The sequence below is a fragment of the Leopardus geoffroyi genome, chromosome E1 (assembly GCF_018350155.1).
Source record: "Leopardus geoffroyi isolate Oge1 chromosome E1, O.geoffroyi_Oge1_pat1.0, whole genome shotgun sequence".
Classification (NCBI taxonomy): domain Eukaryota; kingdom Metazoa; phylum Chordata; class Mammalia; order Carnivora; family Felidae; genus Leopardus; species Leopardus geoffroyi.
Window position 1 is genome coordinate 8965229 of NC_059330.1, and position 17272 is coordinate 8982500.

A 17272-nucleotide genomic window follows, 5' to 3' on the forward strand; every position below is an offset into this window, starting at 1 on the left:
CCTGTCCCCGTGCTTTAGTAAAGTCACCTTTTTGCACCAAAGACGTCTTCAAGAATACTTTCTCGGCCATTGGCTCCAGACCACCCCACCATCACCCCCAAAACTTCATCGTTGAGATGCATGTAAAAAAAATAACGACTGTGGGGCACCTGGGTGGCTCAATTGGTTGAGCATCTGACTTCAGCTCAGGTCATGGTCGTGAGTTTGAGCCCCACATTGGGCTTGTTGCTGTGGGCAACAGAGCCCACTTAGGATCCTCTGTCCCCCTCCCTCTACCCCTCCCCCGTTTGCACACACTCTCTCTCAAAAATAAATAAACACTAACATTTTTTTAAATGAGTGCGTGTGTGCATAGTTTTTAAAAGAATAAGGACATGAAAATGGCAACCGTATTTCATGAGACCTTTACCCCTTGCTGTTGCTTATGATCCATTCAGGAGTGATGATGTAGGTCGTTGGACCCAACCCCTCTGAGTGCACGTCGTCCTAAGGTACCCAAAACAGAAGGCTTCTGCAGTCAGTTATGACCCAGAAAGACACCAGGGGCTCATCGGACTTTTCGAACTTTCTGAGCAACAAAATCCCGTCTGCAAATCATATCTTCCGAAAAGCTCTCTGTGTAACGTAGACAAAAGCGAAGTTACGTTAGCATAAATGTATAAGTTCCAAAGTTCACTTGTTAGCAAGGCAATTACGGACAGCACTGGGGCTCTTCGGATGAAGACAAAACCTTGAAACCTGAAGTTAAATATGACAGACACTGTCTTCCATCAGCTTTACAAGCCACAAAGTTTGATTAGCAGCTGCTCCGGGGATCCTAGAATCCATTAGAAAAACGTTTGGGAATCACTATTAAGTGCTGACGTATTCAGGCTGAGTATCTGCAAAGTGTCACAAAAGTTTCCACCAAAAAAATACCCACACAACACACACACACACACACACACACACACACACACACACTGTGTATGTGTAGATCTACACGCAGAGAAAGAACAAATGTAACAAAATGCTAATAATCGGTGAGTGTGGGTGAAGAGTATACGAGCGAGCATTCATTGTTCAGGTCTTTTAGTTTTCATGGGTTTGAAAATTTTCCAGAAACATAAAGATATAATGCTAAGTTGGAAAAAATTACTGTAATAGACTATTCCCTGTCGATTACCACCCAGCTCACCACTGCAGCCAAAGTGTCCTTGCGAACGTTGGGCAGCCCAGAAAAGAGCTTCCAAGGCGCACGGAGACAATTCTGCTGCAGACAGTTCTAGATTTCAAACACTGATTCTGGTACGTAGGAGCTGTGTAATCTTGGGTAAGCTGCCTGGCCTCGCTGAGCCTCCGTTTCCCCACCTTACTGATGAGGACGGCAGAGATGAAGGCAAGTAATTCGATTGGATCCAGATGCGGGAGACCAGTTAGCACAGCTCTTGTTGTTATAACTGTTATTTCCCTAGATTAAGCCAAAATGCTTGCAGTAACTGAGCATTTCTGGTGCCTACATCTGCTCAGGTAGAGGAAGCCAATGGGTGTCATTGCCTGGGTTGGTGGCAGTGGCAGTCTGGCATTCGAGTCGGGGTTAGGGACAGGAATCGGGCTGGGAAGGAGATCCGATCAAACAGCCCAGCCTCTTCTATCTGAATCGATATCGGGAGAAAAGGTGAAAGCAGGATTAGCCTCTAAGTTATCAGGGAGGCCAGGAAGAACGAGTACCCCAGACATAGAGCGCTCGGGTATACGAGCGGGAGACTCACTACCCCCGGAACTGCTACAAACTGAAAGTGGCTTGCTTTGGTTTTTTTCTAAGTTTTATTTATTTAATTTTGAGAGAGAGAATGAGCAGGGGAGGGGCAGAGAGAGAGAGGGAGACAGAGGATCCGAACCGGGCTCTGTGCTAACAGCACAGTGCCCAATGTGGGGACTCGAACTCACGAAATGTGAGACCGTGACCTGCGCTGAAGTTGGAAGCTTAACCGACTGAGCCGCCCAGGGGCCCCAAGGTAGCTTGTTTTTGAAGGTCCAAATAAATTGGGATTTTTTTTTTCAAATAAATTAGGATTTTAATCTGTTCGGCTGGTCTACCTACTCAAGGAAGTGGTTTTATCCACCCAATTCCGTCTTTATTCCCTGCTGAGGGTCAGCTGTGGCCCAGTGGAGGGGCAGAGACCTGGGAGTCAGAGAGACTGGCTGGAAACCCATTGTTGCTTTTCACTAGCTGTCGTGGCCTTGAACAAGCTTCTCTGAGCCCCCGTTTTCTTATCTGTAGGAGACACACGATCGCTATCCTGCAGGGTGTTGTACTGTGAGGATGACATTCCTTCAAGTAGGCAGGCATGGAAGTTGCTTCTGCGGCCTCTCCCTTCCACTCACCATCACTACACACACACACACACACACACACACACACACACACACGCGCGCGCGCACGCACGCACGCACACACGCACTCTCGCACACATAGCATCTTACCTGGCTCACGCAGGGAGGTTAAGCCATTTGGGATCTGGTTGTTAGAGTTGAGAAAGTGGCCGTGGTGGAGGGCAGGACAAGGTGGCCGGATGGGAGAAGCCGATGGTGGGGAATTGGCGCCAGTGGTAGCCAAAGAGGCAGGCAAGTAGGTGTCATGGGAGGTAAGACCCAGGAGAGGAAAACATTTCTCAAAGAAAGGCTTTGGAGCTGAGAAGTAAACCTGGAGGTTTCTCAAATACCCAGGCTACCAGCAGCCTGCAGGATTCATGCCAGTCCCCCGGCTGTCCTTTCTGCCCTGTGTTACTCTGTTTCGTTCAAGATTCTGAGTAAACCAGGGGCGCCTGGGTGGCTCAGTCGGTTGAACATCTGACTCTTGGTTTGGGCTCGGGTCGTGATCTCAGGTTCATGGGATCGAGCCCCGTGTTGGGGTCTGTGCTGACAGCACGGAGCCTCTCTCTTTCCTTCTCTCTCTGCCCCTCCCTCCCCTGCTTGCGAGCTGTCTCTCTTTCAAAAATAAACAAATAAACATTTTTTTTTAATTTTTTTTTTCAACGTTTATTTATTTTTGGGACAGAGAGAGACAGAGCATGAACGGGGGAGGGTCAGAGAGAGAGAGAGGGAGACACAGAATCGGAAACAGGCTCCAGGCTCTGAGCCATCATGAGCCATCAGCCCAGAGCCTGACGCGGGGCTCGAACTCACGGACCGTGAGATCGTGACCTGGCTGAAGTCAGACGCTTAACCGACTGCGCCACCCAGGCGCCCCAATAAACATTTTTTTAAAAAGATTCGGATTCGACCCTTTTCCCCACGGCACCCCCAAACTCTACTTCCTTTTCCCACCCTCTCTCACGGTTTGAAGAACCCCAGGAGGGGCCAGTTCTGCTGCCCTAACATTGAACCTGAGTCTCTGCTGGTTCCTGCCCCCCACAGCCACCTGTGGAGCTCAGCCAGGGGGAAGCCAGGAAAGGACTCAGTACCAGTACCGAGTAGAAGGGTGTGGGATGAAACCCCACACCCCAGGCTGTGCTACGGCCGGCTACATGCCCCTGGGCAATTCACATGACCTGCTCCCCTTCTATTAAATGATCATACCTCTACCTAGCTCACAGGTGAGTGTCGGGGTCAAATGAATGTATTACTTGAAGGGCACTTTATGATGTATGAAGACCTATACAAGTATTGTTATGATCAGAGAAAGTGGGAAAGCTGCCACCTTTTATCACCAACCCCCCCCCCCCATCATGTGATGTTACAAAGTTAAAAGAGAAAAGTCTTTGTTCCTGAGAAGTCAGTGAATTTCCAGGTTGCCCGTTTGCCCTTTGACTTCGAAAAAAAGCAGGTGGAAAACAAGGACATTGACTAGACATGTTTTATTATCCCGAAGGGGGAGAACCCAGACAGCACAGAAAGTTCTAAACTTAGCCGAAATAGCTGAATTCCCAAGGAGACAGGGTTCGCCTGGGGTGGCCAAAAATGTCTTCCTGCTTGTACTAAAATGAGTAGGCACTCGCTATTGGTATTTGGAGAGCGGGGCAGGTGAGGGAGAAGAGATGGAGGTAAACCAGTGGTCCTCAAACATACATATGCTTCAGAATCCCCTACAGGTCTTATTAAAGCCGATTGCTAGGCCCGGCCCCCAGAGTTTCTGATTTCTAAATCCAGGCTGGGAGCCTGAGAATTTGCATTTCCAGTAAGTTCCCGGATGGTACCGATGCTGCTGGTGGGGAAACCATACTTTAAGAATTCAAAATCTGTGGGGCGCCTGGGTGGCTCAGTCGGTTAAGCGTCGGACTTCGGCTCAGGTCATGATCTCACCACTGTTCGTGAGTTCCAGCCCCGCGTCGGGCTCTGTGCTGACAGCTTGGGGCCTGGAGCCTGCTTCGGATTCTGTGTCTCCTTCTCTCTCTGCCCCTCCCCCACTTGTGTTCTGTCTGTCTCTCAAAAATAAATAAATGTAAAATAAAAAAATTTAAAAAAAAAGAATTCAAAATCTGTGAACATAACTTTGTTTTAAAAGTAAACACAGGGTCTCCTGCCTGGCTCAGTCAGTGGAACACGTGACTCTTGATCTCGCGGTCTGTGAGTTCGAGCCCCGCGTGGGGCTCTGTGCTGACAGCTCAGAGCCTGGAGCCTGCTTTGGATTTTGTGTCCCCCTCTCTCTCTGCCCCTGCCCTGCGCATGCTCTGTCTCTCACTGTCTCAGAAATGAATAAACATTAAAAAATAATAATAAATAAATAAATTTTTTTTTTTTTAATTTTTTTCAACGTTTATTTATTTTTGGGACAGAGAGAGACAGAGCATGAACGGGGGAGGGGCAGAGAGAGAGGGAGACACAGAATCGGAAACAGGCTCCAGGCTCTGAGCCATCAGCCCAGAGCCCGACGCGGGGCTCGAACTCACAGACCGCGAGATCGTGACCTGGCTGAAGTCAGACGCTTAACCGACTGCGCCACCCAGGCGCCCCAATAAATAAATTTTTTAAAAGGGTAAAAGTAAACACAAATCCTCAATTCTTTCCAAAGTTATTACTGTGTGTCCTTGACCAAGTTACATGGCCTCTCTGAGCCACCCGTGTTTTCCTCTTCATTCCATAAAATAGGGGAAATATTATCTATCTCACAGGGCTGCAAAGATTAAATAAGAAATGGTATTCAAAGATAGTACTTGAGGGGAGTCTGGGTGGCTCAGTCAGTTAGGTGTCCGGCTCTCAGTAATGGCTCAGGTCATGATCTCACGGTCCGTGAGTTCAAGCCCCATGTCGGGCTCTGTGCTGACAGCTCAGAGCCTGGAGCCTGCTTCAGATTCTGTGTCTCCCTCTCTCTCTGCCCTCCCTGCTTGCTCTCTGTCTCTCTCTCAAAAATAATAAACATTAAAAAAAATTTTTTTTTTAAATATCACTGCCTAAATACTGGAGCATGCTGTGGGAAAATAAAATTTAACTTCAAAATCAAGCTTGAAACTGACTGAATGAAAGATGGGGCAAAACACAGAGAGGAGGGCCTTGAAGGTATGGCTGGAATGGGAGAAAGGATGACAAGGGTTTTTATGGAAACTTCTGGCAAGCGCATTATAATTTAAAGAGGCCGAGAACACGGAGTTGCTATAACTCAAAGCACCTGAGATAGGTTAAGGGGTTCACTACAGTCTGACTGTAGCAGCTTTAGTAGGGTCTTTTGAAAATTATTTTTTTATAAACACTTTTTTCCCCAAGGAAACAGAGTCACAACATTAATTAATTTAGGGGAAAAGATTTTTAACCTCAAATGCCTGATCACTGCTATGCTGACCCTGAGTCCTTGTTGGATTACCTGTCTGCCCTCTTCTTTTCCAGAACCTGGTGGCCTCCCTTCAGGGAGACCGTGGGTTTTCTCAGCAAGACCACAGACAAACCAGAAATAAAGATAAAGACTAAGCATGTCCCAGCACAGACTGGCTGGCCGGTCATTCTACCTGAGCCATACACGGTGTCCCCTGCATGTGGATATCAGCTACACAGGATATGGTGACCCTCCTGCCCCACCACCACTGTGACGCATCGTGGGTGTGGAGGGAGGGGAGTCCTGCTCAAATCGGATGGACCTAGGAGAAGCACGAAATGTGCAGGCTACTATTTCTTCCACTTCTGTCTTTGGCTAATGGGGCTGGAGTGGTGACCCCCGAAATGGGGACAGTTGGTTGTAGAGACGGGGAGCAATCCGATAGATGGTCAGTCAACAACACAATTCAAAACTCAAGATGGCCTGAGAAAACATCACATTAGAAGCAGTATATCAGGTAAGGAAATGAGGGAGGAAATACTGCCTCATCTCTTATTGTCTTGAATCGTGGATTGCTGTTCAGCTCTTCAGATTCACTTTTCACTTTTCAATTTTTTTTTAAGTTTATTTCTTTATTTTGTGAGAGACAGAGACAGGGCGAGTAGGGAGGGGGCAGAGAGAGAGGGAGACAGAGAGGGAGACAGAGCTGTCAGTGCAGAGCCTGACGTGGGGCTCGAACTCACAAAACCGTGAGATCATGACCTGAGCTGAAACCAAGCGTTGGAGGCTTAACCAGGTGCCCGTTCACTTCAATGTTAAATCAACTTCTGTGATCCAAGGGTACAGCTGCTTATCTTCTGGGTCGCTATATCTTAGTGCCCAGCCCAGCAGCTTGCATGTTATAAATATATAACATATATTTCGACATATATGTTGAATCAATTTGATTTGAGGACGGTCATTCCAAAAACATGCTGACCATGTTAAAGAAAGAAGGGTTCCACGAATGGGCCCAAATTTGTATCTTATCATTTCATCATGGATCTTGGGAGGATGTGGGAATCGACTCAGATTCCATAACGTTCCTGGAAAAGAATGCCATGGGCACTTGAACCTCAAAAAGTTGAGACAAGAATAAATTACGTAGAGGCTAAAATTGCATTCTGACCCTACGCTCACAAAAACGGTTTAGTAATGGAACAAAACAATCACGCACCAAAAGGAGCTCCTGATGAGTTCAGATTGTGTTTCCAAGTGCGTCTACACAATGGAAGAGGAAATAAATGTAGGTAAATACGGAAGAGTGCCCCACACTCACACGGCTTTGGGGAAATGACGGAATATAAAATAGGCCCTGCTTTTGTTTTTGTTTTTGTTTTTTTAATTTGTTTGTTTTAGGCAATTTCAGTTTGGGGACCAAGAGTAAGAAAAAAGATATACCCATCAGTTGAGGCAATGACAGAAAGAAAGTAGGTATTTCTAACACTCAGTTTTGCTTTGATCTTTTTTTTTGGTGGCGGTGGCGGGGGGGGGGGGGGGGGAGCAGAGGAAGGGCAGAAGGAGAAGGAAAGAGAGAACACTTAAGCAGTTTCCACACCCAGCGAGGAGCCAGAAGCAGGGCTTGATCTCACAACCCTGAGATCATGGCCTGAGCCAAAATCAAGAGTCAGACGCTCAACTGACGGGAGCCACCCAGATGCCCCTGTTTTGATCTTTCATATCAAGAAGGGAGGTGTTGACACTGAAACTGAACGGACAAAGAGAGCTGGCTGGGAAATGAAGTTCGAGTCACAAAGGGTTCCTTTATAAGAGCTCAAGCATTCTGACTTAAACAAATTACATCTCATGACCCTGACCCAGTTTACCGATGTGACCAAAAGCCAGGCGGTAACCTTCAAGACATTAAGAAAAGTGTAGAGGATGGGGACACGTAAAAATGTCTTAATTTCTAAAGAGAAAAATAAGGTAGATTCTGGAAAGAACACACTCACCCACTTGGATGTGAACTCACGGCAGAATCCTAAAGTGGTTTAATGAAGGAGTCGGTGAGCATTTAGAAAATAAAGCAGCCAATACCAACAAACCTCAGTGGTTCGGTAAAAACTGGCCAGGCTGATCTCGTTTTCTCTTTCGAGAGCATTGTGAGGCAGGTGAGCAAGGAAATGCGGACATGTCTTGATTTGTGCCACTGGGAAAGTCCTTCCGGGTGTCTGGTGGACAAAGGACTAAAAGAGGGCTTTAAAAGTTGGCTACAGCTGTATACAGTTCTCCCAAAACATAACTTATTGAATAACTACACCCAAAAGGTATTGACCAGGGGCTGCGAGATTCCGTATTTTAGCCTTACCCTAATCAATATGGATCCACAAGATTAACACTTCAGAAGAAAAGTTCACCAGTTCCATGGGTGACACTAGGCTCGGAAGGAGTGCCAGCCTATGGGACGCAGAATCGTGAATCAAAGGTATCTCTGGAAGCAGCAACGATGCAACAATATTTTAAATTCAAATAAAAAATGAACTCAATAAATTCCAATGTTACAAAATTCCGAAAATTCTCGAAAATTCTAATCCTCCACTGTATAGATCCTTGGATACAAACATAGGACGGGGTCTCTGGAAACAAGTCAAGGGACCATCAGACTGTCAAAGAGGACGATAACTTGCCTTGACACAGGTCATAGGAAAAGACCCAGAAGTTATGAAGGAAAAGTGGGAAACATAGGGTGAAAACAAACTTCCTTGGAGGACGTGCGTGAGAACTGCCTTCATACAGTTGAAGGTCTGTCCTCTGAATGAGAAATCAGACAAGTCCACATAGTCAAGGGGAGACCCCTCCTCGGAGGTCACAGGGACTAGGACTTGGACTTTATTAAAACATTTCTTCTGGGAGCACCTGGATGGCTCAGTCGGTTAAGCGTCTGACTTGGGCTCAGGTTATGATCTCGAAGTTCATGAGTTCAAGCCCCGCCCCGCATCGGGCTCTGTGCTGATGGCTCAGAGCCTGGAGCTGCTTCGGATTCTGTGTCTCCCTCTCTCTCTCTCTCTGCCCCTCCCCCACTTGCGCTCTCCCTCTCTCTCTCAAAAATAAATAAACATCAAAAAAAACTTTTTAAAGACATTTCTTCTAATCTTCACTATCCAAAACTACGATGAGCTGCTGTGTGAGGTAGTGAGGTCACTGCCACTACGCAGCTGAGTGGCCCAGCCAGACGGAGTGGATGCTAAGACACTGAAGGTTCGAGACACTCGGGGTCCATGCCGTGGAGTTCATCATGTGGCTTATTCCCTTACCCACGATACCCATGATCTAATGAGGAGGGCAGCGTGGGGGACTGGTTAAAATCTCAGCACCGACCTGCCCAGGTTTGAGTCCCGGCTCTGCCACTTGTTCACCATGTGATCACAATGACTTTGAGCAAGTTAACTGACCACCACCCCCCCACCCCCGCCCGAACCACAGTTTCCCCATCTGCAAAAGAGGAGGATATGAGCTGCTGTGAAGGTTAAGTGCGTTCATGACGGCCTCACGGCACCCAGACGTGCAGCACAGAGCTTGCGATCTATTCTGATTACTCTGCAATCTTTTGGGATCACTCTGAAGGTTCCCGGCTACTGAATCTAGGCACCTGAGCAGACAGGAGACTATCACTAGAAGGTGAGAGAGAGGAGGCAGGTGCTTAGGGATTACTGCAAACAGGGAGAACAGCACAGCAGGGAGCAGGAGGGAGAAGCCAGAGACCTTTCTCTTGTGGTGGAGATTTCCATCCCCGGGCCACCCTTAAGACGCAAGCCGCTGTCCCGTCTTTTGTGGTCAGTAAGAGTCTGAGGGACGGAGGCTGGAGTCTAGGGAGCAGCCTGCACTGAAGTTGGCATTGGCTTCTCGGGCTCCTCTCCCAGATCCATGATCCGGATGGCGTTTTCCTTCTTGGAAAGCCAGAAGGCAGGGTAGACCGGCTCCGAAAACTTGCACTCAAACTTGTGAACCAGAGTCATGGCGTCAGACTCCACGCCGTAGAAGGACAGGATCCCTCCCGGAAAGTCGACGTAGATCCCCAGCCTCCGGAAAGGTCTGGCTTTGAGCGGGGTCTCCGTGTCACTGTGCCAGGCTGTGAACTCCTTCCCATTCCAGTGGAGGCTCCAGGAGAAGTCGTTCCCAGAGATGCAACCGTTGCGCTCATCCCCCTTCCGGTCGATGCCTCTGCAGGTGAGGCCAACGTAGGTGCCCGCCCCGGAGGTCTCTACCTCAAAATAGTACCTGTGCAGGTACAGGCTCTGCTGCGACAGCACCTGCCGCCAGTGCACAAACCTGCTGGGGAGGTCCGGGTAGGGATGCTCCCAGGGCGTGGTGTTGGTGACCTTGCGATTGTCCTCCTGCAGCCGGAGATACCTGTGGGCCGTGTCCGGGTCAAACGAGATGTCACATGCATCTGGGGAGGTACAGAAGGGCAGGAACTGACGGCGGATTCGGACGGAACGCTTCAAACCCAGCCAGCCTCCCAAGCAAGAGAAAACACCTCTCTCTGCCTCTCTGTTTACTGGGGCGACTGTCCAGCCCCCCGCTCCCCCTCCCACCCCCGGGAAAGAGGTGGGCGAAAACCAAAACAGAAAGAACTCAAATCACTCCACTTCCTTCCTGTCTGAAGTTCAAATCGCCAGGCATTTGCTGTATTATTTGCTGAGCTGAATCAAGACACAAAATCCACGGATTCATTCACTGTCTCGCCCATTCATTCATTCATTCATTCATCCAACAAATATGTATCGAAGGCCAGACACTCTTCTTCTCGGTGTGGGCCAGGGCTGGTGGAAATACGCACTCGCCCACCCACACGCGATTCTTTCGTTATGTATTTATTTCTTTATTTATTTTTAGATGTGCATTTATTTATTTTGAGAGAGAGAGAGCGAGCTGGGGAGGGGCAGAGAGTGAGGGAGACAGAAGCCCAACCAGGCCCCGCGCTGTCAGCACAGAGCCTGACGTGGGGTTCGAGCCCACGAACCGTGAGATCATGACCTGGGCCAAAATCAAGCGTCAGATGCTTAACCCACTGAGCCACCCGGGTGCCCCTTTTCATTTTTTTTTTTTTTAATTGACCAATATTTAGCCTGGTGATTGCTCAGACATTCCCTCAAACAAACACATCCTCTCGCCAACCCCGGAGAATAAAGATAATAATGGCACCTCCAGACACCCAGTTGCTCAAGTCACGCTCAAGTTATTTTTGAAATGTCTCTGCCCCCATCCTCACCCCCCACCTGGCTCCTCCCTCCTCTCCACCCGCCCCCACCCACAGGCAGCGTCAAGCCCTGTAGATCCCACTTCTGTCCAGCCCGCTGCTTCACCCCCGATCTGTCCAGAACAGGCTCTTTGCTGGCCCCTCGGCCCTGACCCCCTTCCGGCCCTTCTCCACAACAGAGCCACAGGGTATGTTTCAGGGTACAGGCTAAGGTAAATCATGTCACCCCAGCTTAAAGACCTTTGATGGGGCCCTCTGCCCACAGAATAAAGCAGTGACCCCCTCACCCCCGGCTGCACAGCCACGCATGACTGGCCCTGGCCCGTGTCTCCAGCCGCATCTCCCGCCCTCTGCCCCTTGACTGCCACACTCCAGCCACCCTGACCTCAGAAGCACGCAACACTGAGCCCTTTAGCACAGACCATTTCCATCCGAGACATGATCATCGCCGACCCTGAGCCTAGGTCATTCCTACCGATCCTTTCAAATGGTAGCTAACGGTGCATGTCCTCAAAGAGGCCCTCTGTGACCATAATCTGGGGCAGATGACTCCCCATCACTTTCTCTCGGAGCACTCTGGCCGTTTGAACTTCATGGTGCTCAACAAAATGTGTATAATCCATTTATTTGTGTGTTTGTTTCGTGCCTGTCTTCCTTCTAGTCTATAAACTCCACATGTCACATGGGACTCTATCTTGGGCTCTTATATTTTCCAAGTGAATTAGCATATTCAAGCCTATTTAAATTCCAGGGATGCCTGGGTGGTTCAGTCGGTTAAGCACCTGACTCCTGATTTCCACTCAGATCATGATCTCATGGTTTTGGGGGATGGAGCCCCACGTCAGGCTCTGCGCTGACAGCTTGGACCCTGCTTGGGATTCTCTCTCTCTCTCTCTCTCTCTCTCTACCTCTCTTTCTCTGCCCCTCCCCGGCTTGCACTAGCTCTGGTTCTCTATCTCTCTCTCAAAAATAAATAAACTTTTTTTTTTAAAAAAAGGGAGTCATTTGGTAACTAACCAGGATCTTCAAAAGTGCCAAGGTCATGAAAGACAAAGAAAAGCTAAGGGACTGGACCCAGACTGGGGGAGACTAAGGAGGCATGGAAACATTTGTGATCCTGGATCAGACTATGGGCCAGAAAAAGGACACTGGTTGGAGCACTTGGTGAAACACTTGAATAAATTCTGTAGATGAGCTTATAGCAAGCAGTGTGCCAATGTCCGCTTCCTGGTTTCGGTCAACGCGCTGTAATTATACAAAGCGTTAACGTTTGGAGAAGCTGGATGAGAGGTCGACGGGAATTCTTTGTCCTATTTTTGCAACGTTTTTGTAAATTTGAAATTGCCTCAAATTGTGAAAAGTAAAAAAATAACTTTTTCATTAAATTGTTTATATGTCCCATTTAGGGATACACCTGGGGTTGCGAGAACCTGAAACTTAATGAGAGATGGTGCTCTTGGGGCGCCTGGGGGGCTCCGTCGGCTAAGCGTCTGACTTCGGCTCAGGTCACGGCCTCATGGTTCGTGGGTTCGAGCCCCGCGTCGGGCTCTGTGCCGACAGCTCGGAGCCTGGCGCCTGCTTCGGAAGCTGTGTCTCCCTCGCTCTCTGCCCCTCCCCACCTTGTGTGCGTGCTCTCGCTCTCTCTCTCAAAGATAAACATTAAAAAATTCTTTAAAAATTTTTAGAAGAACAAAAGAGACAGATGGGGTTCGTGCTTCACCAGAGCATTACGCTGACGTCGACGAGCGGGGAAGAGGAAGCTGTTCACAACTTACACTGCAGGAACTGGTGCCGGGTGCTGGGCTCAGGTTTTGAGGTCCAGTACTTGCGCTGGACCACAGCAGACACTTGAGTTCTGATATCATATTCCTCTAGAAAAATCAGAGGGTTACGAATGCACACCTGTCCAGGTGGTCAGGAGAACCTAAGAAGCAGGACTTCCCAGGCACTCTTCCCCGGGCTCCCTGGGGGAAGGACTGGACTCCAGTCCTGTCAGAGAGAGCTCTGCCCAATGGGCCACATTCCTCTCATGGCTGAAGCATAATACGCTGGGGAAAGATCCCAGACTGGCTTGGATTCCACTTAAAAGTACAGGCATTCACAACCTCAGACACGCAAGCCAACTGCACGATGTAACTAACTCGACGTCTCTGGGCCTCGATCACAAAATAAAATCATCAAAGTAAGCGTCCATTAGCGACGTGGCCCGGCCAAAGGACGGCTTTGAAAATGAGACATTCCCCCTGATTTCCCCCGCTCTCCCCTGGCTGTCCCTCACCTTCCCCACCAACCACTCTGAGAAACACTCATACCACAGCCCACGGCCCGGACAGCTTCTCACCTTCCTTGCAGAAATCCTGGAGCTGGACCTTGTAGTTCTGTAGCAACTGGATTAAGTGAACGGTGGAGTCTGTGATGACCTTGCGGACGCCCGAGAGCTTATCCTTGAGTCCTATGTAAACACTCGGGAAGGCACCGTCCTCAGTGTTCTTAAACTTGCAGTACTCCTGCAGGTGAAGAAAACATGGCAGAACGTGCCTTGATCTCTGCATTTCTGACACTGCTCTCATTACACCACTGGCTGCATCTGTAAAATGGGTTGATGGTAAGGTGCCCTTCAGAGAGCAAGTCTATGTAACATATCTAGCTCAGGACCTAACAACACAGAAGGTGTTTCTTTTTTAAACCGGGGACGTGGGCTTTTAAAAATCAAGAGACACCGGGGCGCCTGGCTGGCTCTCTTGGTGGAGCATGAGACTCTTGGTCTCGGGGTTGTAGGTTTAGAGCCCTATGCGGGGTGTGGAGGTTACTTAAAAATAAAACTTTCAGGGGCGCCTGGGTGGCGCAGTCGGTTAAGCGTCCGACTTCAGCCAGGTCACGATCTCGCGGTCCGTGAGTTCGAGCCCCGCGTCGGGCTCTGGGCTGATGGCTCAGAGCCAGGAGCCTGTTTGCGATTCTGTGTCTCCCTCTCTCTCTGCCCCTCCCCCGTTCATGCTCTGTCTCTCTCTGTCCCAAAAATAAATAAAAACGTTGAAAAAAAATTAAAAAATAAAATAAAATAAAACTTTCAGGGGCGCCTGGGTGGCTCAGTCGGTTAAGCGTCCGACTTCGGCTCAGGTCGTGATCTCGCGGTCTGTGAGTTCGACCCCGCGTCGGGCTCTGTGCTGACAGCTCAGAGCCTGGAGCCTGCTTCACATTCTGTGTCTCCCTCTCTCTGACCCTCCCCCGTTCATGCTCTGTCTCTCTCTGTCTCAAAAATAAATAGACGTTAAAAAAAATTTTTTTTTAAATAAAACCTTTTAAAAAAAAAAAAGAATAGGGGCGCCTGGGGGGCTCAGTCAGTTAAGCATCTGACTTCAGCTCAGGTCGTGATCTCACAGTTCATGAGTGTGAGCCCCGCGTCGGGCTCTGTGCTGACAGCCTGCAGCCTGCTTGGGATTCTGTTTCTCCCTCTCTCTGCCCCTCCCCTGCTTGTGCTCTCTCTCTCTCTCAAAATAAATAACTTAAAAAAAATTTTTTTTTTTACAAGTTACACATTTTAACACTGTAGGTGGAGTTTAGCACCATACATGAGAAAAGTGGTATTTTAAATCAGTGGGGGCAAAAATGGGGTTATTCAACACATGCTGTCGTTTCAAACGGGTCACAATTTGGAGAAGAAGAAGTTGCCTTTCTACATAAATAACTTACACGCAAATGTATTTCATGCATCTTAAAGGTTTTAAGTTAAAGTCCTACAAGGAGGAAGGAAAAAAGAAAAATTATGTCCTCTCTGGGGAAACTCGTGACGTGAGAAGCCAAACATTCATTCCTATTTTCTTTGTTTTGATATTGGAAAGCAAGGGAACTGACAAAGACATTCTGTTAGTATTTTTGTCTTCCTCTACCTACTTTTCTTTCTCATTAAAGGGTTAACTATGGTTGTCTTTGGGTGGTGGGAGCCTGGGTGATTGTTTCCTTTCATAGTTTCCAAGAGCTTTTTTTTTCCCACAACAAACATTTATATTTGTCGTAACTAGAGGGGAATTTTTTTCAAAAGTGCAATCAGTGGGGCCCCTGGGTGGCTCAGTCGGTTGAGCGTCCGACTTCGGCTCAGGTCATGATCTCGCGGTCCGTGAGTTCGAGCCCCGCATCCGGCTCTGTGCTGACAGCTCAGAGCCTGGAACCTGCTTCGGATTCTGTGTCTCTCTCTCTGTCCCTCCCCTTCTTATGCTCTCTCTCTCTCCCTCTCAAAAATAAATAAACATTAAAAAATTTTTAAAGAAAAATTATTTGGGGGCCCCTGGCTGGCTCTGTGGGTACAGCATTTGACTCCTGATCTCGGGGTGGTGAGTTCGAGCCCCACATTGGCCATAGCGTTTACTGAAGAAAAATAAAACAATTTTTTTCAGTTATTTTTAGGGATATTAGACTAGAAGGAGCCTCGAAAGTTATTGACTCTGAGCTGATTATCTGGTAAATGAGGAATTTGAGACCCAGAAAAGTTAACTGACTTGGTTATACGCTGCCCGGCTATCTAGTGACAGATCTGGGTGGATGGAATTTACACCCAGTCCCTGCAAGATAACATGTCCTCAGGTCTGGCCCTAACGGCATGTGGCTTAGCGAATACTGCGTGGCCCCGTGATGAAAGTCTCGCCTCCTCTGCCTGCCCGGCTTTCCTCAATCAACCAGCACACGCAGCCCCTCTCTGAAAGGCAAGAGGTCCCCAGCCTCACCCCTGCCGGGCATACTTGTACCAGCTCACTCCTCTCTCATCTGAAATTCTCCACTGGTGGTGTTGGTGACTTCACGTAGAAGAACAAAGTTCTCTCGCAGTCAGATGCCTGCGTGGCCCCGTGAGACTCGTTTCCATCACCATGTGCCCAGCAGCCCAGGCCCCTCCTTTGAAAGCACCTAATTCCCCACATCAGTGGTGCTTTCTTTTTAATTTTTTTTAATGTTTATTTATTTCTGAGACAGAGAGAGAGAGAGAGACAGAGCATGAGCGGGGGAGGGGCAGAGAGCGAGGGAGACACAGAATCAGAGGCAGGCTTCAGGCTCCCAGCTGTCGGCACAGAGCCCGACGCGGGGCCTGAACCCACAAACCGTGAGATCGTGATCTGAGCCCAAGTCGGTCGCTCAACCGACTGAGCCACCCAGGCGCCCCGGTGGTGGTTTCTCAAACCTCCCTGCCTGAGCACAGACCGTTCTGTCTCTTTGGACATGACTTCTCTTCCATGACCCAGTTCCAGTCTCCCACTCTGGGGAGTCTTCCTTTCCGCTCCTGTATTCCTGTTCTCTGCTAACACCTACTTCTCTCCGGTCCCACGGCGCCCCGTGCACCCCCTTTATCGAAGAGCGGTTCTAGGGGCTCCCGGGTGTCTCGGTCGGTCGAGCACCAGACCCTTGTTTTAGGCTCAGGTCACGATCTCGCGCTTCGGGAGCTCCAGCCCCGCGTCAGGCTCCGCGCCTTCAGCACGGAACCTGCTTGGGATTCTCTCTCTCCCCCTCTCTCTGCCTCTCCTGCTCTCTCTCCTCTCTCCCTCTCAAAATAAAGAAGTAAGTTTTAAAAAGAGCAGTTCTAGTCCCGCATTCCCCACATCTGGCACAGACCCAGCAGAGCGAGGGTGCTCCCTGGCACCAGGGATGGGTGCCTCGGGCCCCGCCCCCGCCCGCACCTCCAGGAAGAGGACGGTGTTACTGATGGAGGCAATGCTCTCCAGCTCCTGCCTCCTCCTCTCCATCTGTGTGCTCCTGTGCTCCAGATGCGTCCGGATGCCGCTGGCCTGGCTCAGTGCGGCTTGCTCCTTCTCCTCCAAGAAGAGCATCACCTCGGTCTGGGCCTTCCTCACGGCAGCAAGCAGCTCCCCAAACTGCTCCTCGGCCACCGCCTTCACCTCCGACACTGACACCTGGTGAGGGAGGGGGCGGTGAAGAAGATGTTAGCAAGGCTTCGACTTTATCGAAGCTCCACACCCAGACCCGTAAAGCCGAGCAACCCGCAACCTGGGGAGCAATTTTCTATAACAAAAGGCGGCCTTTGGGGCGCCTGGGTGGCTCAGTCGGTTAAGCGTCTGACTTTGGCTCAGGTCGTGATCTCGCGGTTGGTGAGTTCCAGCCCCGCGTCAGGCTCTGTGCTGACCGCTCAGAGCCCGGAGCCTGCTTCAGATTCTGTGTCTCTCTCTCTGCCCCTTCCCTGCTCGTGCTCTCTTTCTCTATCTCAAAAATGAATAAACATTTAAAAAAAAATTTTTTTTAAGCAGCCTTGGGGCCCCTGGGTGTCTCAGTCGGTTAAGTATCTGACTTCAGGTCAAGTCGTGATT

At 49.3% G+C, this 17272-nt stretch overlaps 1 protein-coding gene across 2 annotated transcripts in view; it reads right to left on the bottom strand.

Moving 5' to 3' along the window:
- Nucleotides 1-5799: 5799 nt before the first annotated feature.
- Nucleotides 5800-17272, bottom strand: part of TRIM16 (tripartite motif containing 16) — a 29342-nt gene continuing 17869 nt past the window's right edge. The window contains exons 3-6 of one of the 2 annotated variants that reach the window (XM_045487442.1): nt 16628-16861; nt 13309-13474; nt 12743-12838; nt 5800-10157 (exon numbers count right to left, since the gene is read on the bottom strand). In XM_045487442.1, the coding sequence (XP_045343398.1) occupies nt 9574-10157; nt 12743-12838; nt 13309-13474; nt 16628-16861 (1080 nt within the window). In that variant the 3' untranslated portion in view covers nt 5800-9573. The remainder of the gene's footprint in view (nt 10158-12742; nt 12839-13308; nt 13475-16627; nt 16862-17272) is intronic. The other variant, XM_045487443.1, reaches the window with a different exon arrangement.